Here is a 24,560-nt window from a genome sequence, read left to right on the forward strand (position 1 = left end):
AGGTGCGCCACCCCGCCTGGGTAATTCTTGTATTTTCTGTAGCAACAGGGCTTCACCATGTTGCCTAAGCTGGTCTCGACTCCTGGGTTCAAGTGATCTGCCCACCTCGGTCTCTCAAAGTGCTGGGATTACAGGCATGAGCCACTGCGTCTAGCCTTTTCTTCATTCTTGTGGGTATTCCTGTTCATCTGTTTCCCTGAATAAAGTCAATTATCAATATTTCCTAAGTGTCACATTCTTGTTCCTTTTTTTTGACTAGCATGGTTTGCTAGAAATAGAAACAGCAGCAAAAATATTTAGTTCTTATATAAACAAATATAGTCGTCTCATCTGTGCTTTCAAAGTTAAATTTATTATGCACAACAACAGGTACCACAGAGACAGGGACGGGTTAGAAAGTGGCATCGTTTACACAGAGGGAACATAAAGGCTGTGCTGGGGTGTACCCCCTAACTGGGCCATCACTCCACCTTTCTTTGTCAGCCTAAAGTAGTGTGAGGTGTATTTGTCCGCAAGAAACAAGGTGGGAGCTGGATGGACCAACTGAGCAGGGAGGCCCAGGTCATTTCCATCTATCCCTAACAGTGTTTGGTACAGCCCTCTTCTTTCTGAGATCCAAGAATAGGAGGTATGCTTCCACGACAGAGATTTTTATTTTTTTAATGGCAGCACTCTCGTAACTACACATTTATGGACCAACCAAAGCCATCTCCAAGTCTAGAAAGGCAGCTAAAATGCCAACCACTGATCTGGAATTTTCGAAGACGGCACCTTTCCTCAAACTTCTCTACCATTCATTAAACACAGATTGTAAACTGCTAGCCTGTAGACCAAATTCAGCCTGCAAGTATTATGTGCTTGGCTGCCTAAGCATTTTTAAAAATTCTATTTAGTTGGGAATACACTGGGAGGTTTCACCTAAGTATCCACGTTGGTAGCTTCTCCGAAGAAATAAATGAGAAAATCCATTCCTGGCCGGGCGCGGTGGCTCAAGCCTGTAATGCCAGCACTTTGGGAGGCCGAGGCGGGTGGATCACGAGGTCAAGAGATCGAGACCATCCTGGTCAACATGGTGAAACCCCGTCTCTACTAAAAATACAAAAATTAGCTGGGCATGGTGGCATGTGCCTGTAATCCCAGTTACTCAGGAGGCTGAGGCAGGAGAATTGCCTGAACCCAGGAGGCGGAGGTTGCGCTGAGCCGAGATCGCACCATTGCACTCCAGCCTGGGTAACAAGAGCGAAACTCCGTCTCAAAAAAAAAAAAAAAAAAAAAAAAAAGAGAAAATCCATTCCTACATGGCAAGAACAAGCTGGAACTAACAACTGTTAAGACAGTGTGCTGCTCCCCGTGACTACCTTCCACCCAGCCAGCCTCATGTATGCATGTTACCTGCCTGCCATTCATACCTGCCGTCCTTGCTTAGCAAATGTCCCACCTCAACCTCACACTCAACACCCCTTCACAGGTTCCATAATCGGAGTGCAGTAGGGCACCCACGCTATAGCTGGACAATTCCTGGACGCCATGATACTTGTTAACCATTATGTTCTTTCCAACCATGGGAACCTTCCGGAGAGCTCCAGAGCTTCACTGCTGGATAAAACAGTTCCTGGCCCTAGATTCTGTCACTTAGTTTTCCTTTCCAGTCACTGCCCCAATTTGCCTGGCCCTGGGCTCTGTTCCATATTGGCAATGAGAGCCTATGGCAGGGAGACTTTCCACAGTGTAGCTAAACTATCAGTGAATAGGTTTTGTTCTCCATTAAAAGCCCTGTAGCAGCTGAGATACTCCACCTTATCCCAGCTGGCTCTTCTGGAGTCTGTTCCAAGTGAGAAGTTAGCAGAGCCCCATAAACAAAGAACAGATCAGGGGCCAATATGTGCTCCCAGATGCCAGGGAGCTCCCACGGTCTTCACTGTGCTCCCAGATGCCGGGGTGCTCCCACGGTCTTCACTGTGTTTCACTGTTGTTACTTTGATCCTGATTTGGCATCTCTAAACCCAGGCGGCGCAGGGAACGTGCAAAGAAGTGAGGAAGTTTGCAGACCAAGTTAAGTTCCTCCTTCCTGGACCCCAGGGCAGGCAGGATCAGCTGCCGGGCATGCAGGTGAAGGGGGATGTAGCGGGCCTTCGACTGTTTCAGCCCCAGCTTCTTCAGGGTGCCCACAGACAGCTTCTACACAAAGAAAGGACAGACCCTTGAGAGCAAGGCCAACAGGCCACTCTTGATAAACACGCAAGTCAGGAGACTTCCACTTACAGAGAGCCAACACTAAGCCCCTGGAAGGCACAGTAATGGAGAGACTGCTTCAGGGGCAGGTCTAACAAAGGCTCAGAACCTAGGTAAGGGAAAAATGACCACACCAAAGACGTTCGTTTTAGCCAGTGCTTTTTGGCCTACCAGGAGAACGGGCTGTGGCTTAAGAATGAAAAGACTTTCCCCATGGTTCTTTTTCGAGACAAAGTTTTGCTCTGGTTGCCCAGGCTGGAGTGTAATGCCAGGATCTTGGCGCACAGCAACCTCTGCCTCCCAGGTTCAAGTGATTCTCCTGCCTCAGCCTCCCCAGTAGCTGGGATTACAGGCATGCGTCGCCACCATGCCTGGCTAATTTTTTCTATTTTTAGTAGAGACAGGATTTCTCCATGTTGGTCAGGCTGGTCTTGAAAGGCCGACCTCAGGTAATCCACCCACCTTGGCCTCCGGAAGTGCTGGGATTTCAGGTGTAAGCCACCACACCAGCCCCCCATGGTTCTTTAGCAGTGGCAGGAAAGGCTGCTCTCAGCCTTTGGAAACACTCCTCCCCTTGCCCACAGCCTCCCAACAAAATCAGACTAAACAAATGAAACAGTAAGGTTTTCACTTACAAACCTGCAGCTCCAAGCAGACAGTCACTGAATGCTTCTAAATTTCTCTAAAAGCGAGATAAAGAGCTTGCTACCATGTCTGAAGACAATCAATAGCTTTTGTTGTAACTCATTTCAGAGTTTTAAAGAAAGGAAGGCCTAAGTTCTCTCCCGTATCTGTTGCACATTGTGCCAAATTAGTATTACCTGAGGGGCCAACTTGTTCCAGTCTGAGTACTTGTGATCCCCAAGGACTGGACAATCTAATCCAAATGACAAGTGAACTCGAAGCTGATGTTTTATTCCTTAAAAGACAGAGGGAAAGAAAACTTGTGAGGAGCTACAGAAACAATACCAGTATTGGCAACTGCTTCAAATCATATTAAATCAAAGTGCAGTAAATTGGCCAAGCCCCAACTATAATAAAGTATAAAGAATAATATAACAAACTATAAGCTACGCAGCACCAGACAGCTTAGGAAGTAAACATTGTAAATACTCTAAGTACCCCTCCCTACCACAATTCCCTCTTTCCACCATAGATAACCATTATCATGAACCTGGTGTCTACCATTACCCCAACTTTTTAGTAATTTTACTACATAATGACAAGTAGTATCGATTTTCATATTATTTGAATTGTAGTAAAATATACATAAAATTTCCTGTTTTAACCACTGGCATTATAGTAAATGCTAAGTCAGTGGCGTTAGGTGTATTCACCACCATCCGTCTCTAGAACTTTCTCATCTTCCCAAACTGAAACTCTTGGACTCATTAAACAATTCCCCATTCATCTCCCCTCCTTTATCCTACCCTAAGATTCTGGCAACCACCATTTACTTTCTGTCTCTATACACCTGACTCTTCTAGGTACCTCACATGAGTGGAGTCACATAGCATTTGCCCTTTTGTGCCTGGCTTATTTCACTTAGCATAATGTTTTCAAGGTGCTTCTATGTTGTAGCATATGTCAGAATTTCCCTTTCTTTAGTTCTTTTAAAGCTGAAAATAATATTCTACTGTATGTACATGCAACATTTTGTTTCTCCACTCACCCACCAATGGTCACTGGGATTATCTTCACCTTTTGGTACTATGAATAATGCTGCTATGAATATGTGTGCAAATATGTGATTATTTTGGGTATATACCCAGAAGTGGAGCTGCTGGATCTTCTGGTAATTCTATGCAGAATCATTTTGAGGAACCATTCTGCACAGTTTTAAATAGAGGTATTCAAACTGTTTGTATTCTTTTGTGAGCCACAACCATCCCTATGGGAGCCCCCAGCCTCAGATTAGCACGAGAAGCACATTCTCACACAAGTCAGCCACAATACTAGCTGCTCAGAACAAGGCCCTGGACAAAACCTGGTGGCACAGGGTTTTGTGATCGCACTGTGGAAAAGTGACACCCTCACCAGTGATGGGATGGAGCTCCATGAGGGCGGAGGAGAGAGTGCTGCTGAGCACCCGGTACTGAGTTACAGCAACTTGTGCTTTCCGGCTGCTCCGCATTTTCACCATTTTCCCATCTTCCATGCGGTAGCTCGGAGACAATGTCATCTGAAGCCAAAGAAATCGAGATATGATTCCCAAGGAAAAGCAGCAACCCCCATGCCTCAGAGAGGCTGCTCACCCACCTTGTGGTGTTGCTGCTGGCCTTGGGCCTCCTTCTCCATGATGGGGATGTCCACGACTCCTGCTGAGGGCATGGGGACGCTCACAGTGATGGCCCTGGTGGTGACACAGATCACTGCTTTAGCCAACCAAGCCAGAAAGGAGTTCCTAGATTTGGCTGCTTGGAAGATTTCACGCTGGACCTTCTGCACTAATGTGTGATTTCTTATGGTCGAAGGGGCCTGCAAGATTGTCTTGGCATAATGCTTAGCCTGAGAGCTGATACATTTTACAAGCTTATCTTTTTTACTACTAAAGTCACATACGCTAACTATGGAATATTTGGGGTTAAAAAAAACTATAATAACGTGGTCTTTCTAGCCTTAAAAATGGATATGTACAGTTAAAATTCTGATAATACAGTTTTATATTGTTTTTCTTTTTCAAATGATAAGAGATTGTAGATTCTGATAGTCTGTTAAATGAACAAATGAATAATTGATAAATGAACCTAATAAAAAATTCAGAGAACTGTTCCTGGCTTATTTGTCACATAGGTAAAACAAGAGGAAACTGTACCCAAAGAAGTTATAGGGGCCGGGTACAGTGGCTCTCATCTGTAATCCCAGTACTTTGGAAGGCCAAGGCAGGTGGATCACTTGAGGTCAGGAGTTAGAGACCAGCCTGGCCAACATAGTGAAACCCCAGCTCTACTAAAAATACAAAAAAAAAAAAAAATTAGCCAGGTATGACGGTTTACGCCTGTAATCCCAGTTACTTAGAAGGCTGAGGCACAAGAAGTGCTTTAACCCAGCAGGTGGAGGTTACAGTGAGTCAAGATCATGCCACTGCACTCCAGCCCTGGGGGCTGGGGCAAGAAAGTCATAGGAACCACAACCACAACTCAGTGACTCATTCCAAATCGCTTCTGTTGGTGTTCTCCCTCTCATGATCTCACAGACAGGTAGAAGACGGTTTAATCTGTCTGTGAATTTATGCCTCTTTCAGGTCAATGATGGAAGAGTCCATCTGGGTACCTGGTGGCCTGTTGTATAATCACTAACCAAGGGGTCAAAATCCCATTGAGACACACCATTTCACAATGTAGACACTCCACTTCAGGTTGGTGGAAGTCTGAGCTACTATATGGTACATTTTAACATTTTTTACAGATTTCGTAGATCCTCTGTGATAAGACTGCCCTTCCTAATGATATGACACTACAATTCAAGAATGTTCAATCAGTAAATATTCACTGAATGGGTGAAGCACTGATTTGGGTAGGCATTAGCTCTGCATAGAGAAACAGGACAAAAATCCCCACTCTCAAGGAACTCAGAATTTAGTAAGAAGATTCAAACAAATAAGCCAGGCTTGGTGGCAGGAGCATGCAGGCCCAGCTATTTGGGAGACTAAGGCAGGAGGACTGCTTGAGGCCAGAAATTTGAGGCTGCAGTGGGCTATGATCACACTTGTGAATGGCCACTGCACTCCAGCCTGGGCCATATAAAAAGAACCCAAATCAAAAAAAAAAAAAAAAAAAAAAAAAAATTCAAACAAATAACTATAATAATTAAGTCTGCTATGAAGTTAAGTTAGCAAATGTTAATCAGTTGCCTGCTATGTTCTAATTCCACTAATTCCAACTTCTACTTCCTGTATCCAGTATTTACGACTGTCATTACCTGAGCTGCAGCCCACCTTTCCAGTGTCATCTCCCACAATCATCCCCTCCAAACTGCATGCAAGCCCTCATCCTTTGTGCACGCCACCCCATGATGTAGAACATATTCCCACCATTCCTATCAAATTCTATTCATTCAGCAAGACCCAATTGATCGACTTCAATTCCTCCGTGAACCTGATACTGAGAATGGTTATCAATTTTGAACCTTGATGTACAATTTTCACAAATAACATAGCATGTATTTTGTAGTCTTAATATTTTGATTGCCTGACTAGATATAATACTATATTTTTTTAATTTTTTCAACTTTTACTATCTACTATATACTGTGTTAAATATTTCACGTGAATCCATCTCATTTAACTATGTCGTAAATTCTACTATTTCCATTTTTCATATGAAGAAAACAAAGCTTACGGAACTTTAATAACTTGCCCAAGACCCCATAGTTGGTAAATGACACTGCTGAGATTGAACACAAATCTTTTTTTTTTTGAGACGGAGTTTCGCTCTTGTTACCCAGGCTGGAGTGCAATGGCACGATCTCGGCTCACCGCAACCTCCGCCTCCTGGGTTCAGGCAATTCTCCTGTCTCAGCCTCCTGAGTAGCTGGGATTACAGGCACGCGCTACCATGCCCGGCTAATTTTTTTTATTTTTAGTAGAGACGGGGTTTCACCATGTTGACCAGGATGGTCTTGATCTCTTGACCTCGCGATCCACCCGCCTCGGCCTCCCAAAGTGCTGGGATTACAGGCTTGAGCCACCGCGCCCGGCTGAACACAAATCTTTTTGAGGTCTTAGCTGCTGTCCTAAATTTCTCCATTCTCCACAACCTCTTATTATAGTTGTTCTTAAATCTGATTGTACATCAAATTTTAAAAGACAGGTGCCAATGCCCACAACCACCAGACTTATGAATGAGAACCTCTATAGGTAGGTTTCAAGCATAGAGACTTTTAAAGGGCTCCTCAGATCACAAAGTATCTGCAAAATCTGTAATATAAAAAAGGACTAACATTCAAAATATAAATGAATACTTACAAATCAAACAGAAAATAATAACCCAGGCTAGGCATGGTGACTCACGCCTATAATCCTAGCACTTTGGGAGGCTGAGGTGGGCAGATCACTTTAGGTCAGGGGTTCAAAACCAGCCTGGCCAATAAAGATACAAAAAATTGGCTTGGCATGGTGGCATGCACCTGTAATCCCAACTAACCAGGAGGCTGAAACATGAGAATCGTTTGAACCCAGGAGGAGGTTGCAGTAAGTTGAAATTGTGCCACTGCCCACCAGCCTGGGTGACAGAGTGAAACTCCATCTCAAAAAAAAAAAAGCTGAGCACAGTCTTAAAAAAAACAGAAAAAAGAAAAAAAATAATAAACAACCAAATAGAAAAATAGGCAAAAGAAATAGTCTATTCCCAGAAAGGGAAACTCAAATAGCCAATAAACATGTAAATTGATAACCAACATCACTATTATACAAGGAAATAGACTTTTTTTTTTTTTTTTTTAAGTTATCACAGTGGCAAACCCTTTAAAAATGCTTTGGCTGATAAGGGCAGGTAGGTACTCACCACTGCTGGTGGGAATGTAAACCAATAAAACCTTTGTGGAGAACAATGTGAGCACTATTAAAATTTTAAATACACACACCATTCAGTCCAGCAATTCAATTTTTAGAAATTTACCCTAAAAATACACTCACATATTCTTTGCAATAGGCTCAGAAAAATGAGAAATTACCTAAATATCCATCCATACAGTCTTATTTCACAGAGCAATTAAAAAGGAGACAGCTCTAAATGTACAACACGAAATGCTCTTAAGATATATGACCTGAGTGAAAACTGCAGGGTACAAAACAGTGTGTCAAATACACTGCCATACAGTAATATGCTTGCATACGCTCGGTAACTCTGGACACAATTGCCAGTCACAGCAATTGCCCCTGGGGAAGGGAACTGCACAGATGGGAAGTAGAGGATTTCCTTTTTGCTCATGTATCTTTTTTCTATTAAAAACACTGAGGTAAACCTCTATGTGTTAACATGGAAAGATCCCCAAGACACAGAGTTGAGCAAGGGAAAAAGCATAATGTAAATTCTACAATGGGATATATATAGAAATATGTATGTACATATCTACACACACACACACACACACACACACACACACACACACAGTATACACTAGACATGCATGTAAATGCATTGAGTAAGAACCAGAGGAATAAAAACGAAACTGATTACATGGGTTGTTACCTCAAGGAAAAAGACTAGAATGGTAGAGTGGGTGGATTCTCCAGGAGTTTTTCACATTATCTTTGTTGTCTGATTATTTCTAACACAGGAATAAAATCATATGTTACTTGTATAATTAATTGTTTACTTTTTCTTTAGAAACATTGTCTTACTCTGTCATCCAGGCTGGAGTGCAGTGGTGCGATCATAGCTCATCGTAACCTCAAACTCCTGGGTTCAAACGATACTCCCCCCTCAGCCTCCCAAGTGGCTGGGACTACAGGTATGTGCTACTATACTGGGCTAAATTTTTACTTTTTATAGAGAAAAGGTGTCACTATGATGCCCAGGCTGATCTCCAACTCCTGGCCTAAAGCAATACTCCTACCTCTTCCTCTCAAAATGCTGTGATTATAGGCATGAGCCGCCATGGCCAACCCATGCTTGTATGACTAACTTTTGATAGTTTTGATGTACACCAGATTTAAGAATCATTGTTCTATCAGACTTAATATTCTAAGCATCAAAGCTGTTTCACATACTTTTTATACTCTCACAGGTCCTAGAGCAGTGCCTTCTATTAATGGGAGTTTCTGCTCTTTAATGAATAAATAGATGAAAGAAATGCCTCCACTTATACCACCTCTACTGCCATCAGCAGGCCTCATACCAGTACTTCTTCACCACCTGACGGGTTTTAAACAACTCTTGGACTTGATGTGCCATGTCCTTGTCCCAAGCCAACACCATTACGCCTGTGGTTTCCTTGTCCAGCCGGTGGCACAGATGCAAGGGCTCTGCCTTGTGGCCATGAAGCATCTTTGCCAGGATAGGTAGTACATCACTGATGCAGAGCTGGACCCCAGGGCCACCTAAGAAGGAGAAAGCCAGAGGTTTGAGTGGCCTGAAAAAGATCTCACCAAAGAATTACTGGGGAGAAAAGCCCTTAATGGATAAACTGTTAATATTTTCTAGAGCTTTACTACTGAAGTGTGGTCCAGAGACTAGCAACAATGGCATGTCCAGGGAGCTAATTAGAAATGAATATCCAGGCCAGGTGAGGTGGCTCAAGCCTGTAATCCCAACACTTTGGGAGGCCGAGACGGGTGGATCACGAGGTCAAGAGATCAAGACCATCCTAGTCAACATGGTGAAGCCCAGTCTTTACTAAAAAAATACAAAAAATTAGCTGGGCATGGTGGCGCGTGCCTGTAATCCCAGCTACCCAGGAGGCTGAGGCAGGAGAATTGCCAGAACCCAGGAGGCAGAGGTTGCGGTGAGCCGAGATCGCGCCATTGCACTCCAGCCTGGGTAACAAGAGTGAAACTCCGTCTCAAAAAAAAAAAAAAAAAAAAAAAAAAGAAATGAATATCCAGCTCCCAACCTAGACTACTCAATCAGAATCTACATTTTACAAGCTGCCCAAGTGATTCATAAGCATATTAGAGTTTGAAAAGCACCATTCTAGAGCATGTGGCTTTCTTCTCAGACATCCTTTGCAAGACCACAAGGCCCTTGAAAAGCATTAAATAAGAGTGATTAAGATGATGGGCTTTGGGGTTAGACATTCCTGGGGTTCTACTCTACTCTTCTTACTAGCTATTTGACCTTGGACATATTACTTTTCTTTCCAACTTTGCTTTCTTGTTATAAAATGTAGATATCTGGAAAACAACTTCATTGGGGAATGGGAAGGCAAAAGGCTGTTGTAAAAATCAAGGGAGAAGAAATTATAGAAACAATGGACAATGTCTGATTCAATTCCTTGTCTTTATGAACGACTATCTCCATATCTCCCCAAAAAGCATTACCTTCTTCTAACTAAAATGGGCCTTCTCCCTCTGCAAAATTCTTTCACAAATGCATTTTTTAAATCAATCTTTCCTGACTCACCTCAGCTGTTTCCTGAAAACTACACGCGACATTTGTTGAAACATTTGAGTATCCACTAATTACCAGTCACTCTAGAGTTGTATGTTACACATGCTCCAAAACAAACGTGCACACACACCCCTCCCCGCTTATTTCTTATGTATCATTTTCTCATTCCCAGTTTTGATGGAAGATAACCTTTAATCTAGAACCACACAGCCTTTGCATATCTCCACAGTGGTCTCTGTGGTCTGCACACAGCGTATTCCACGAATTGCTGTTTATTGTCAGATGTCTGGAAAGTGAGGACTCTTATTTATTTATTTCTGTGTCCTGGGTGTCTACAAAGGTTTAATTAATTTGAATGCAAGGCTTCAGAGTGCACCACAAGTAACGTGTCAGTTTTCCTCGATTGTAGCAGAAAGCAGCTTCCCCTTTCACAAGTGATGCTTACCATGCACAGGGAGACCGTAGGGCTTATTGATGACCACAAGGTTCTTGTCCTGGTGGAGAATTCCTCGGGTTAGTGCCTTAGCAAGCACGTTGGGGTGGACTCGCTGTAGCTGCCGTGTGTACCGCACTAATTCTTGCACTCTCCGCTGAACAGGGTTTGTGGACACCTAGGGAGAAAGAAGGAGGGGTGGGGAATGCCTGGTGCGGAAGCGGGGAGAAGACTTTCCATAAAGATCTGGGTGAGAATCTAAGTAGGGAATGACTATCTTTGCATCAGACCCGCGCCTTCCTCGTGCAATCTGAGAGCAGGGGTACGCGTCTACTAATCTGCCTACCCACGCAGTGGTTAGGACTGAGCCTGACAGTAAACCAAAGACCCAGCTCAAGAGAAAACACCGTACCCTTACTGACCCCTCCCCTCCGCCTTCTCCCCACCCTCCCACCTTGCGTACTGGGTATTGACTTACACGCAGTCAGAGGACCCTTCTACCCACTCCCCTTCTGGGAAACCAATGAGCGCACTGCCTTTTGGGAATTTTCGTCCCTTCGCACTCACCGGCTCCTTCTTTGTGACTTGTTCCTGTTTCTGGGCTCTGAGCTTCTCTGCTAATCTCTGGGCATTTAAGGGCTCAGAAGCAGCGGCAGCGGAACAAAATGACTTTGAGACGAGAACGAAGAGACTCCCTAAACCCTGGCTGTTTCTCCGGATCCAGAAGCCCAACACGCTCCACCTGGGAGCCGCCATTTTGCCAGGAAGGGCGGGGCCAGCTAAGACCACGCGGAGAAGGGAGACAAGAGGGAGGCGGGAGTGGGTGGGCTCTGCGGGTCACGTGCGGGGTGGAGCCTGGGCGAGTCACGTGGGGCGGTGGCCGCTCAGTGCGGCTGCGCCGGCCGGTAGCTGCAGCTGGAGCGGTGGCGTTTGGAGAAGACGCGGTGAGTCCGTAGGGAAGCCGGGCTGGGGCTGGGACATTCTGGTGCCTCAACGCTCTAACGTTTTCCGCTTCCCCGGGATTTCCATTCAAGAAGAGCGCTGGTCTGAGAATCGCTTCTCCTTTTGGTGCACGATCCCACCCAAAAGCTCCTCCCCGCCCCCGCGCCCCTTTAGTAGCGATGTCCCATAAACGCTCTTCTCACAGCCGTCTTAGGCACCGACGCCGTCCCTCTGAGCCACTCAATCTCCGGTTATCCGCCAGTCCCCTGCGGGACATGTCGGATACCCTCTTGATCGGATGTCCGGATCTCTGTAGCCTCTCCATCCTTCGTCTTCCAACTCCCAGACTCGGTTTCGCATTGTAACCTGTCCCCCTCTTCTAAGGATGACGATCCCTTCGCTTATCTAGGGCCCCCAGCCCCTGTTTCCTACTTAGGGAGCAATGTGTTTTTTTCTCCCTTCCTCAATAATTCATTTATTGGGGATCCTCCCTACCTTCCCTACTCCTAAAGAAAAGGCTGAAAGTATACGGAGCACAGACCTTCACTTTTTTCTGTTTCCTTTATTTTTCCTCTCCATAGTTGCAACCACACCAAACCCTTTCTCACGAGATGCGATGTTGGGATTCCCTTACCCAAACTGCACGGTACTCCCTCTGATTTCACTCAGGGGTGGCTGCAAAGATAAACATCTGTTTGGGATGGCAGCGTTAAAAATGACTTGGGCTACAACTGCCATTTGAAGGCTTATGCTGAGTTCAGAAACAATGTCCTGAAAACAAATGGATCTGTGACGATAGAAGAAACTATTTTTTAAGACTGCTTAGAACGAGGGCTGCCTGAGGAGTTATTAGAGAATAGGTAGTTGAATTAGATTTGGGTTCTACACGTCCGAAGGGGATTGGCAGAAGGGAGCCATACCAACAAGAAAAAAAGTTGATCAGGTGGAGCTACCCATAGAAGATTCAAGCTGAAGAAGCGTTTTAACTAGAGGTGATAAGTAGTGGGAAGGCTTTGAAGCTTCTTGCTTAGACAGAGACTCCTTGAAAGTGGAATTCTGAATCTGGCAGTTGAATGCCGGACGGATGGAAAAGGAAAGGGTTCATTGATAGCATGAAAACTAGCTACAATCCAGGTGGTCGGTGATGAGGTCATACTTCATTCAGTGGTCTTTTTCCCCTAACCTGTAACTGTCCTTTAAGTTTGAATGGATTATGAGTTATGCAGGTCAAAGCATACTCTTGGCACCTACTGTTGATCTGTGGGTCCCTGGAAGACTCTTTTTTTTTTTTTTTTTTTTTTTTTTTGAGACGGAGTCTTGCTCTGTCGCCAGACTGGAGTGCAATGGCGCAATCCCGGCTCACTGCACCTCCGCCTCCTCCTGGGTTCAAGCGATTCTTCCGCCTCAGCCTCCCGAGTAGCTGGGACCACAGGCGTGTGTCACCACGCCCGGCTAATTTTTGTACTTTTAGTAGAGATGGGGGTTTCACCATGTTGGCCAGGATGGTCTCGATTTCTTGACCTCGTGACCTGCCCACCTCGGCCTCCCAAAGTGCTGGGATTACAGGCGTGAGCCACCTCGCTCGGCCAAGACTCTCTTTTTTAAAATCCACTCACCTGGCACTTAGTAAACTCATATCTGTTAGGTGGCTGAAGTGAATCATAAATGTGCGCTAGGTGTGTCTGAACATTTTGAATTGTCTTATTTCTGTCAATATTTAGCCTGAAGAATGAAGGTAGAGGCAGATATATTTGTAAAGTGGGAAAGAAGCAAGGCTTGTGTATGTTTCTGTTTTAAGGCAGGTGTAAATGCAGATCAGATATAAATGCAAAGAATTCCAGGGGAAGTGGGAAACAACATATGTTTCTCCTGTCGTCCCGCCTCCGCCCCCCCCACACAAATTTACCAGTAGGACAGAGATCTATAAAAGCTGAGAAATTCCACCCTAAAAGAATTATTATCTTCCATGCTCCAGACCTAGGTTCTAATTTCACTAAACAGTTGAACATCACATGTTGCTTAGATACTTGAAGCTCCCTTTTCCAAGGACCCTGAAATTTTGACATCAAGACTTAAATTCATATCATTACATTAATTAAAAACTTGTTTTGGGTACAGCACATTTATGGTTTTATATGGGGCATAGGAGAACCTGTTTCTACCCTAACCTTAAGGCATTCAAGAAACTACACCTGTTCTTGCAGAATTGGCCTTTTGTGGCAGGAAACAAACCAACTCATATGGCATTGCTAGTGACACAGAGCTTGTGCGCCTGGGTTTCAAGTGAACTCAGAGCACACTTAGTGACTAAGATTAAAAACGTTGGTCCCTTTCCCCTGGAGAAGGAACTTTTAGGTTCGCCTTGTTGAAATTTTTTAGAGAAATTTCAGGAATTCAAAGTTTTTGTTTGGTTTGACAGTACAGCTTTAGCCAGTGTGGGTACATAAGTTACCACTTCCTTAATGTTTCTCCTGTGAGATTAGGCACTTGGAGATTTAAAATAGAGTTGTTCTCAGTATAAAGAATTTATACAATTTCATGTCTTTTTTTTAATTCAATTTTCAAAGAGCAATAATCACCCCTCATATTAACTTCATTGGCTGCCATACTGCCACTGCAAAAAACTGTTTGTTTTTGAAATCTCTATGTTGCCTCCTCCCACTTCCTCATTCAGCTGGTCCTTTTTTAATCAGTTCACTTCTGCGCCAATGTCACAGTCCATTTGTTGGGAACTCCTCTTGTCTAAACTGTTTTCTTAGAACAAGAAAGAAAATTCTATTAGTGATTTCTTCATTCTTGCAGAGTACAGCTCTGTTCAAACATGGCTTATTTACATTGATTTTAATCTATCATAATATGTGCCCCCAAAATAACCATATAAAGAAGAACTTGATAGTTTTTTAAAAAAGATATTTCCCAGTCTATGCAGGAACAAAAAGGCTGTCTTTGTATTTCACAGGTATAAACAAGGACTGACTAATAAAGGAACTTGTGCTTATCACAAATTTAAGATTAATTAGTGGCATAAAGTTAAGTTACACCTCCTCAAACTGTGATTTGCTAGTTGCAGATTAACCAGTGATGACGTTTCCTTGAAGAGCAGGAAGTACTTCATTGTTTATGGTTTTAGAGAGATTAAGGGAGGTAATTAGCAGGAACTCTCAGGAGGTGTCCTGGAAAGTGTAGTCATTAGGAGCCAAGAGGTATAGACTAGTCCCAGTTCAGCCGCTGTGAACTTGAACAAATAATTTGGGCTTCAGTTTTTTGTCATTTAAAAGATCTTTGCAACTCTAAGTTGCTAGTCTATGAAGATTTTCCACCGATACTTAAGTACTTCTCTTTCAGCCCTGATTTGTGGATTTATTTCAGATTTATCTTAAATACATTTAGTATTGACGCTAAGAAACTGGATTCTTCTCTTGTCCCCAGAATTTAACTTTATGCTACAGAGCTAATGTTTATATTTGGAGGTTACTTCCTTGAGTGGTGTTGGAATATACCTTAAGGTTTCCTAAATGGGGTGGGGCACGTGGCTCACACCTTAATCCTAGCACTTCGAAAGGCCTAGGTGGGAGGATCTTTTGAGCCTAGGAGTTTGAGATCGCCTGGGTAACACAGCAGGACCTCTTCTCTACAGAAAATCACAAAATTAGCTGGGCATGGTGGCGCACCTGTGATCCTAGCTGCCCTTGAGGTTGAGGGGGGAGGATCACTTAAACCCAGGAAGCCAAGGCTGCAGCTGCAGTGAAAAGTTTCTCAGGCCAGGTTGATAGGTCACACCTGTAATCCAGCACTTTGGGAGGCCGAGGCAGGTGGATTGCCTGAGGTCAGAAGTTTGAGACCAACCTGGCCAACATGGTGAAACCCTCTCTCTACTAAAAATACAAAAATTAGCCGGGCGTGGTGGCATGCGCCTGTAATCCCAGCTGTTTGGGAGGCTGAGGTAGGAGAATCTCTTGAACAAGGGAGCTGGAGGTTGCAGTGAGCCAAGATCCCACCATTGCACTCCAGCCTAGGTAGCAAAGTGAGACTCCATCTCAAAAAACCAAAACAAAGCAAAAACCATTTCTCTGCCCTTCCTACCTCGTAGTCCCATTTTTTAGAGGCAACCACTCGATTATTTTCCTCTTTTCCTGTCTTTACGTAAGTTGTCAACATCATCAGTATTCTTAAAGCACCATATGCCGGGCGCGGTGGCTCAAGCCTGTAATCCCAGCACTTTGGGAGGCCGAGGCGGGTGGATCACGAGGTCGAGAGATCGAGACCATCCTGGTCAACATGGTGAAACCCCGTCTCTACTAAAAGTGCAAAAAATTAGCTGGGCATGGTGGCATGTGCCTGTAATCCCAGCTACTCAGGGGGCTCAGGCAGAATTGCCTGAGCCCAGGAGGCGGAGGTTGCGGTGAGCCGAGATCGTGCCATTGCACTCCAGCCTGGGTAACAAGGGTGAAACTCCGTCTCAAAAAAAAAAAAAAAAAAAAAAAAAAAGCACCATATAACAAAACCCGTTTTACCATATAGTTTCTATGCCATTTTTCTGGTCACAAAAACATACCCAACTTCTAAATAAAGACCAAAACATTTCTAATACGAAACACTGAAACAAGTAAGATATTCACCCACTTTTTGGTGAGTCAGTAAGTTGCTGCAGTCATCGTGGTGGTGGGTTAAATCAAGGAATAAATGTGCACAAAGTGAAAATTGTCGAAAGCATCTCCTACCACCATGCTCAGTTCCAAAACAATCGCCCATAGGGCAGGTTCACTGAGAGCTTTTGTGCCACATCAGTGATTGTTGTGCGTTTGGATGATTACCATAGACTTTGCAGATTTTTATTGATGGTAATTTGTAGTCATTCATGCGTTTTCCAGCTCAGGCTCACAGGTGGCTAGAGCCTATGCCGGCAGCTTAGAGCACAAGGCAGGAGCCAGCCCTGGCCAGGATGCCATATATCCCATAAGGTATGCGTACATGCACACACAAACACAGGGACTATATAGATACACTAGGTTACCTAATAGGCACATCTCTTTGGGACATGGGAGGAAAGTAGCATACCTGGAGAAAACCCACACAGACAGTGACCTCAGCCAGCACTTGTTTTCTCATTAATGCTACGAAAAAAACGAGACCGAACAATGTTTTTTGAGGGTCTGCTGTGTCTTCTTGTTGCTAAATAGTTGGTTTGTTATTCTTTCTTGGTTTTCCCCTCATGTTTGGTCTGTTGATTTCTTGTTGCAATACGTTAGTATTTAGCTCTTGCATCCCACCACTTTCCTATTTTTCTATGCCCTCTACCCCCTAGTATAGTTCTATTGTAATTTTTTTGCTAAAACAGGGAGCTTTTATGTACTTGCACCTTTGTCAAATACTGCTCACTGTTGAGCTAGATGATCTATTACAGTGTGTTCCTCCGGGTGTGTAGGCTGGCCTTCACCTGTGGTTTTCAAGTACCTGCTGTTAATTTTTCCCCAAATGCTCCAATATATTTGCCACATTCTTACCAGTAACATTTTCTGTGAGCTCAGATGTATCACCTCTGTCTGTTTACCAGAGCCCTGCTTCCTCCTCCTCCTGCCTTTACTGCTGCTCTCAAGAGCAGCTGCCCTGGGATCCTCCTGGAGCTGCCCTTTCCTGTGCAGGAACCGTATCTTCCTATTCCCGGGCTTATGTCATTTTTTTTTTTTTTCAAAGCACATACTCCAGTTATTTCTAAGAAGTATTTGAATGACTTTGTTTTGCCCACACACTTGTTTGATAGTTTGGCAGTTATGTAATTCTAAATTGGAAATCATGTTATCACAGAATGTTGAAGGCACTGCTGTACTGTATTCTGGTGTCTGTACTTGCTCTAGAGACATGGTGATTCAAATCCTTCTTATGTGACTGTATTTGGTTTGTTTTCTCCTCTTCTGGAAGCTTTGAGGATGTTCTCTATCCCAGGTGTTCTGCAGTTGTATGATGTGTATTAACAGCATGGTGTGGGTTTGTACTCAGCTGTTTTGCTGAGTTCTCACGTACGGTTTGATTCTGGAAATTCATGTCCTCTCGTTACGGGATTTTTTAAATACTATTACTGTGATTTTTCGCTCAATCTTTAATTTTTTCTTGATACCTTTTTGTAATATCCATTCTTGTTATGTGGATATGGTGGGCTCTGAGGGCCCATTGTAGTGTTTTGGTTTTCTTCCTCTGCATGGGCTCCATTTCCTCCTGGTGATGTGGGCCTTGGCAACTGTGCCGCTGTCTGGATATGTCTGCCCTCCGATATCCAGTGACTTGCTCCCTCACCTCACTTTGGATGAATCCACAGATCTTTGTTTCAATGTCACCTCAGTGAGGAGAGCGCTGGATTGAGAAGCACAGAACCCCATCTCACTTCCCTGCTTTGTTTCTCTCCAGGAGCATTTCCCACCATCTAGCATCCCACGTATTTATTTACTTGTCACCCTCACCACTAAAATAAAAATGCTGTGAGGGCAGGGATTTTGTTTGTTCTGTTAACCTCTTTAATACCAGCTTCTAAAACAGTGCCTGGCAATGAACAGATGCTTAATAATTTCTTTAAAGAATAAATTAATTCTTTTGTCATAGCATTTCTTCAAATGTCTAATAATTGTGACTGTTCATTTTTGTTTCGTTTTTTGTGATTTGAAGTTCCCAGGATGGGTCTCGTTGGGTGGTAGGCGTTACTATAGGGTGATTGGTATATATGGGTTTTGTGTATATGTTTGTACAAATGTATGTGTTTGCCAGTATTTCTTTAGCTGACAATGCATTGGTTGCTGGGACAACCATAGGGGCTTGGAGAACCTTTTAGTATGCATCTTTTGACATAATCTGTATTTTCAGTTCTTCTTTGCTCCTGTTGATGTATTTTACTCTAGACCCATTTCAGATTTCAGCTCATTTTTCTCTAAACCTCTGGATTTGGAAGTGGAGAAAATAGATGAAAATAGATAGTGCTCTGGCTTAGCAGGGGGTCAGGAAGAGAATTTGTGCATTAGTTAATAGACTATGCCAATCCACATTTTAAGGTCTGCATTTAAAGCTTGCTTTCCATCTACAAAAATTCATTGAAAAATTGAATGCTTCTCTCCTGCACCTCACATTCTTGGTTTTATACCTTGAAAAAAGAAAAACTCCACTGTTGCCATTTTAATAGGGTACTTGGAAAAAGATTAAGAAGTAAACATTTAAGAACAGAAGTTATCATGTTTTATATTTTTAGTGTCACGGAATGCAGCACAGTAATATCACATAAGGAGAAGCACAGATTTCTTGTTTTCTTCATTTATTTTTAGAAGTGTATCCTTCAGCTCTTGTTTATTTATCTTGTTTATTTTATTTTATTTTATTTTATTTTTGAGAGAGAGAGGATCTCTCTCTTTTGCTCAGACTAGAGTGGGCATGATCATGACTCATTGCAGCCTCGACCCCCTGGGTTCAAGCGATCCTCTCACCTCAGCCTCCCAAGTAGCTGGAACCACAGGCATGTGGCCACCCACCACACCTGACTAATTTTCTAATTTTTGTAGAGGCAGGGTCTCCCTATTGTTTATATGCCTTAAAAGTCACATTAAAAGAGCGTGTAAGAAACACTCTCTTTTTAACTTTCTTGCTAAGGAACAGGTCCGAGATCTGTTACCGGAGCTTAGTACTTCACTGCAGTTTTACAGACTCTACAGAAGTCTCGTCCATGGGGCTGGGGTGTGTCTACCCTCCTTTGACTCTTCCTAGATTCCTGCTCATCCCCAGTGCCTCCCTACCCCCAGACACTAGAAATAGACTGCTTTTTTCTTTGTTCTACTTCGGAAAACAGGCACTACTATACTTATTAAAATTAACTTTAAAAAAAAAAAAAAAAAAAAAAACCTCAGATGGGTAATCCCAGCACTTTGGGAGGCCAAGGAGTATGGATCATCTGAGGTCAGGAGTTTGAGACCAGCCTGACCAACATGGAAAAATCCTGTCACTACAAAAAATACAAAGTTAGCCCAGTGTGGAGGTGCACACCTGTAGTCCCAGTTACTCGGGAGGCTGAGACAGGAGAATCGCTTGAACCTGGGAGGTGAAGGTTGCAATGAGCCGAGATCACGCTGCACTCCAGCCTGGGCAACAAGAATGAAACTCTGTCAAAAAAAAAAAAAAAAAAAAAAAAAAAAAAAAAAGGCCGGGCGCAGTGGCTCAAGCCTGTAATCCCAGCACTTTGGGAGGCCAAGGCGGGTGGATCACGAGGTCAAGAGATCGAGACCATCCCGGTCAACATGGTGAAACCCCGTCTCTACTAAAAATACAAAAAATTAGCTGGGCATGGTGGCGCATGCCTGTAATCCCAGCTACTCAGGAGGCTGAGGCAGGAGAATTGCCTGAACCCAGGAGGCGGAGGTTGTGGTGAGCCGAGATCGCACCATTGCACTCCAGCCTGGGTAACAAGAGTGAAACTCCGTCTCAAAAAAAAAAAAAAAAAAAACTTAAGCTCAAGCTGCTTGACTATTTTTTTAAAAATTAATTTTAATAAGACATTGAATGAAAGAATATTTTTTTTTTTTTTAAAAAAAGGAGGAGCTAGCCAGGTGCAGTGGCTCATGCCTGTAATCCTAGCACTTTGAAAGCCCGAGGCAGGCAGATCACGAGGTCAAGAGATTGAGACCATCCTGACCAATATGGTGAAACCCCTTCTCTACTAAAAGTACAGAAATTAGCTGGGCTGGGTGTGGTGGTGTATGCCTGTAATCCCAGCTACTTGGGAGGTTGAGGCAGGAGGATCGCTTGAACCCAGGAAGCAGAGGTTGCAGTGACCTGAGATCATGCCACTGTACTCCAGCCTGGTGATAGAGCGAGACTCTGTCCCCCCAAAAAGGGGGAGGGACGGTGCTTATTATAAGAAGATTTACGCCGGGCGCGGTGGCTCAAGCCTGTAATCCCAGCACTTTGGGAGGCCGAGGCGGGTGGATCACGAGGTCAAGAGATCGAGACCATCCTGGTCAACATGGTGAAACCCTGTCTCTACTAAAAATACAAAAAATTAGCTGGGCATGGTGGCGCGTGCCTGTAATCCCAGCTACTCAGGAGGCTGAGGCAGGAGAATTGCCTGAACCCAGGAGGCGGAGGTTGCGGTGAGCCGAGAACGCGCCATTGCACTCCAGCCTGGGTAACAAGAGTGAAACTCCGTCTCAAAAAAAAAAAAAAAAAAAAGAAGATTTACGGTTTAAAAGCAGGGGCAGGTGGATCATGAGGTCAAGAGATCGAGACCACCCTGGCCAACATGGTGAAACCCTGTCTCTACTAAAAATCCAAAGAAACTAGCTGGGCGTGGTGGCACGTGCCTGTAGTCCCAGCTACTTGGGAGGCTGAGGCAGGAGAATTGCTTGAACCTGGGAAGTGGAGGTTGCAGTGAGCCGAGGTCGTGCCACTGCACTCCTGCCTGGTGATGGAGTGAGACTCTGTCTCAAAAAAAATAAATAAATAAGAAAAGCAGGGGCAAACTCTAATGAATGAAGTTTTTAGAATTGATATGAACATGAACCCAGGATGCTCAGACTTATTCCCACAGTTCCTCTTAAAAACTGCTTTTCTCCACGTAAACCCTAATGTCAGCAGTGGTTAGCTCCACGTTGGATGAAAGGGGGCTTCGTTTTGCTCTTTCTGCATAATTGTTCTTTACATGTTTCCTGCAGTGATTTGCTACTTTCAAATCTGGGGGAAAGGTGCTCTCTTTTTCCTGAATGAAGTGTCCACCTATCTCCCTTGGGCCCAGGCTGACAGCTCTCTGGCTGTTCCCTGAAAGTCCTCTTTGGCAGGGGTCCCCAAACTTTTTACACAGGGGGCCAGTTCACTGTCCCTCAGACCGTTGGAGGGCCGGACTGTGCAAGATGTGACACCCTTCACAGCCAGCGCTGCTGCCTCCACTATCCCAGACAGCGGTATACAGTGTCACAGGCCCAGCACCACCTCCAGTGCTGTATACAGGGATTGCGGTGATCAGCCTGCGACACTGTGTATACAGCGTCCTGGACATCTGCAGCAGCGGTGGGCCTCTTCTGTGGGAAGCCCACTGCTGCATGTTTACCCTATTATAAGACACCTCCTAAAAATAAGACAGCCCTCGAATTTTGGGGGTAAAATTAATATAAGACAGGGTCTTATAATAGGGGAAACACGGTGTGTAGTAACGTTGGGGGAGACGTTTGGGCAAAGGGAGGTTATAGGGGCCATTATGTTGTTGTACATTTGGGGGAGTATGGGGGCCATTGTACTGTGTAGTAATGGTTATAGTGCTTTGCCTTTCTTCCTACTTCTGCTGTTATTTCACACTGCTTCCGGTGATGTGGGGCGCTGCAGCTGCAGACCGGATGTGCATCATATGACGCGCTTCCGGAGCCGTGATGCGTGTGTCCCGCGTCACCGGAAGTAGGACTGTACGTGAGTGATGCCAAACTTTGCGGTGCCGCCACATACTGTGCTCCTGTCACTGACCACCAGTGAAAGAGGTGCCCCTTCCTGAAGTGCGGTGGGGGCCAGATAAATGGCCTCAGGGGGCTGCATGCGGCCGGCGGGCCGTAGTTTGGGGACCCCTGCTCTTTGGTCTTCCGCCGACCTCTTTCACTTCCTTATGAAAGTATGTTTTTAGTCTCCCTAACCCATTTTCTCTCTTTTTTTAAAATACCCTCAATTGTTTTCTCTGGCCACTTTTTTTTTTTTTTTTTTTTTTTAAGACTGATGTTTGGCTGGGCTTGGCGGCCCATGCCTGTGATCCCAACACTTTGGGAGGCCAGGGCAAGAGGATTGCTTGAGGCCTGGAGTTCAAGACCAGCCTGGACAACATAGCAAGACCCCATCTCTACAAAAAAAATTTTAAAATTAGCCAGCCTGTAGTCCCAGCTACTCAGGAGGCTGAGATAGGAGGATCCCTTGAGCCCCAGAGTTCGATTCTGCAGTGAACCGTGATTGTGCCACCACATTCCATCCTGGGCAACAGAAGAAGACTATCTCAAACAAAAAAGGCTGATGCTACCTGCTCAGCAAAACAATGTTTTTAGAGCTATTTCTCCTAAGTAGCCTGGGCTTTCTAGTTGTTCTTATGGCTTCGGTGACAGATAATGCCTTGTTGTTGTTGTCGTTGTTGTTTTAAGAGCTTTCAGATTCTTATTTCAGATCTAAACAGTTCTTTCAGCTCTCAGTTCACCTTCAGATCAAAGAGAATAGTAGGCCGGGCACAGTGGCTCACACCTGTAATCTCACCACTTTGAGAGGCCGAGGCAGGCAGATCACTTGAGGCCAGGAGTTCAAGACCAGTCTGGCTAACATAGTGAAACCCCATCTCTACTAAAAATGCAAAAATTAGCCAGACATGGTGGTGTGGTCCTGTAATCCCAGCTACTCAGGAGGCTGAGACAGAAGAATCATTTGAACCTGGGAGGTAGAGGCTGCAGTGAGCTGAGATGAAGCCACTGCACTCCAGCCTGTATGGCAGAATGAGACTCAAAAAGAGAAAAAAAGAGAATATTAATTTTTCGTTAATTTTCATTATGAAAAAAAGAATATCCTGAAAAGAATATCAGGCTTTTTTCTTTTTTCTTTTGAGATGGGAACCTTACACTGTTGCCAGGCTGGAGTGCAATGGCGCAATCTCGGCTCACTGCAACCTCCACCTCCCGGGTTCAAGCAATTCTCCTGCCTTAGCCTTCCAAACAGGTGGGATTTCAGGTACCCACCACCACACGTGGCTAATTTTTTGTATTTTTAGTAGAGACAGGGTTTCACTATTTTGGCCAGGCTGGTCTTGAACTCCTGACCTCGTGATCCGCCCTCCTTGGACTCCCAAAGTGCTTAGATTAAAGGCGTAAGCCACCGCGCCCAGCTAAATATCATGCTATTTTATTTTAAGGTTACAGATTTACTTTCTTCCCTTTAGTTCATATTCTCTTGTTTGGGAATGATCCAAATACATTATTCTAAAGTATATGATAGTTTTTTCAAAATCAGTAAATACATATGTTGGTGCTTAAAACAGAAAGAAATAATGGCCTATAAATATTACCACGTAGCTCATTTCTACTATTCAGAGACCTGTATAACCTAGGATAAGGAGCAGGTTGTTGAACTGTTTTTTGGCTTTTAAGTTTGAAACACAGTCTGAAAGTACCCTTCAGTATTGAAGGGTTGCCTTACTGAAACTTAAATGGGTATCTCCTGGGCCTGAAGCACAACTGAGATCTGAACTGCAGGTAACATTTTGGGAGTCCTTAGCATTTAGTTGGTATTTTAAGGTCTAGGGATAATGGGGTGGGAAGAGAAGTGAATAGAGGATAGAGCCCTGTGGATCCTTAGCATTCAGGAAACAGGGAAGACCTCCCACTGGTAGGGAGGGAAACCAGGAAAAGACGAGTTGGATTTCAGTGTCCGGTGTTTCCAGAAGGCAGAGGAGGATAAACACCAACAATTTCATTGAATTTTGCCATAAGGGTATTTATCTCCCATAAAGCTTTCCTTGATCTTCCTCAAGCGCAGGTGCACATCCCCTTGGCACCTCATACAGGCATATTAAACTTGGCACAAACGTGATAAAGATTTGTTTATAGTTCTGTTTCTCCAAAGGTATAGACTGCTAAGGGTGTGGCCCACGCCTTGTTCATTTTTGTGAGACAGTATTGTTTTGTGTCTTAAAAACATGAACACTGACTCCATGTCTAGTATGTAATAGTCGTGTGACCTTTAACAAGCTGCTTAACATCTGTGTGCTTCTGTTCCATTATTTATGCTGTTTGTGATAAGCGATGATAATAGTGTCTACCTCACAGAAGGGTGAATGTTTGTGAAGTGTGGAAAACAGCGCCTGGCTTACTGTCACTGCTGTGTAGTGTTTGGTTTAGGAGAACTGGATGCAGTAATACTGATAT

The 24,560-nt window shown here is 44.1% G+C and overlaps 2 protein-coding genes across 3 annotated transcripts in view; one reads left to right on the forward strand and one right to left on the reverse strand.

Annotated features, from left to right (window-relative positions):
* Window positions 1-331: 331 nt before the first annotated feature.
* On the reverse strand, window positions 332-11,508 carry RPUSD4 (RNA pseudouridine synthase D4). Its single transcript, XM_003923528.4, has 7 exons — window positions 11,284-11,508; window positions 10,729-10,894; window positions 9,073-9,274; window positions 4,492-4,585; window positions 4,270-4,414; window positions 3,054-3,151; window positions 332-2,178 (listed from the first exon to the last, which is right to left on the reverse strand). Exons 1-7 carry the CDS (start codon window positions 11,470-11,472, stop codon window positions 1,954-1,956), a joined length of 1,119 nt encoding a protein of 372 aa, XP_003923577.1. The 5' UTR covers window positions 11,473-11,508; the 3' UTR covers window positions 332-1,953.
* Window positions 11,509-11,581: 73 nt separating this feature from the next.
* Window positions 11,582-24,560, forward strand: part of FAM118B (family with sequence similarity 118 member B) — a 48,621-nt gene continuing 35,642 nt past the window's right edge. The window contains exon 1 of one of the 2 annotated variants that reach the window (XM_039470527.2): window positions 11,582-11,660. The gene's annotated coding sequence lies outside the window, so the exon portion shown is untranslated. The remainder of the gene's footprint in view (window positions 11,661-24,560) is intronic. The other variant, XM_039470526.2, reaches the window with a different exon arrangement.

Source organism: Saimiri boliviensis, chromosome 6 (genome assembly GCF_048565385.1).
Source record: "Saimiri boliviensis isolate mSaiBol1 chromosome 6, mSaiBol1.pri, whole genome shotgun sequence".
Classification (NCBI taxonomy): domain Eukaryota; kingdom Metazoa; phylum Chordata; class Mammalia; order Primates; family Cebidae; genus Saimiri; species Saimiri boliviensis.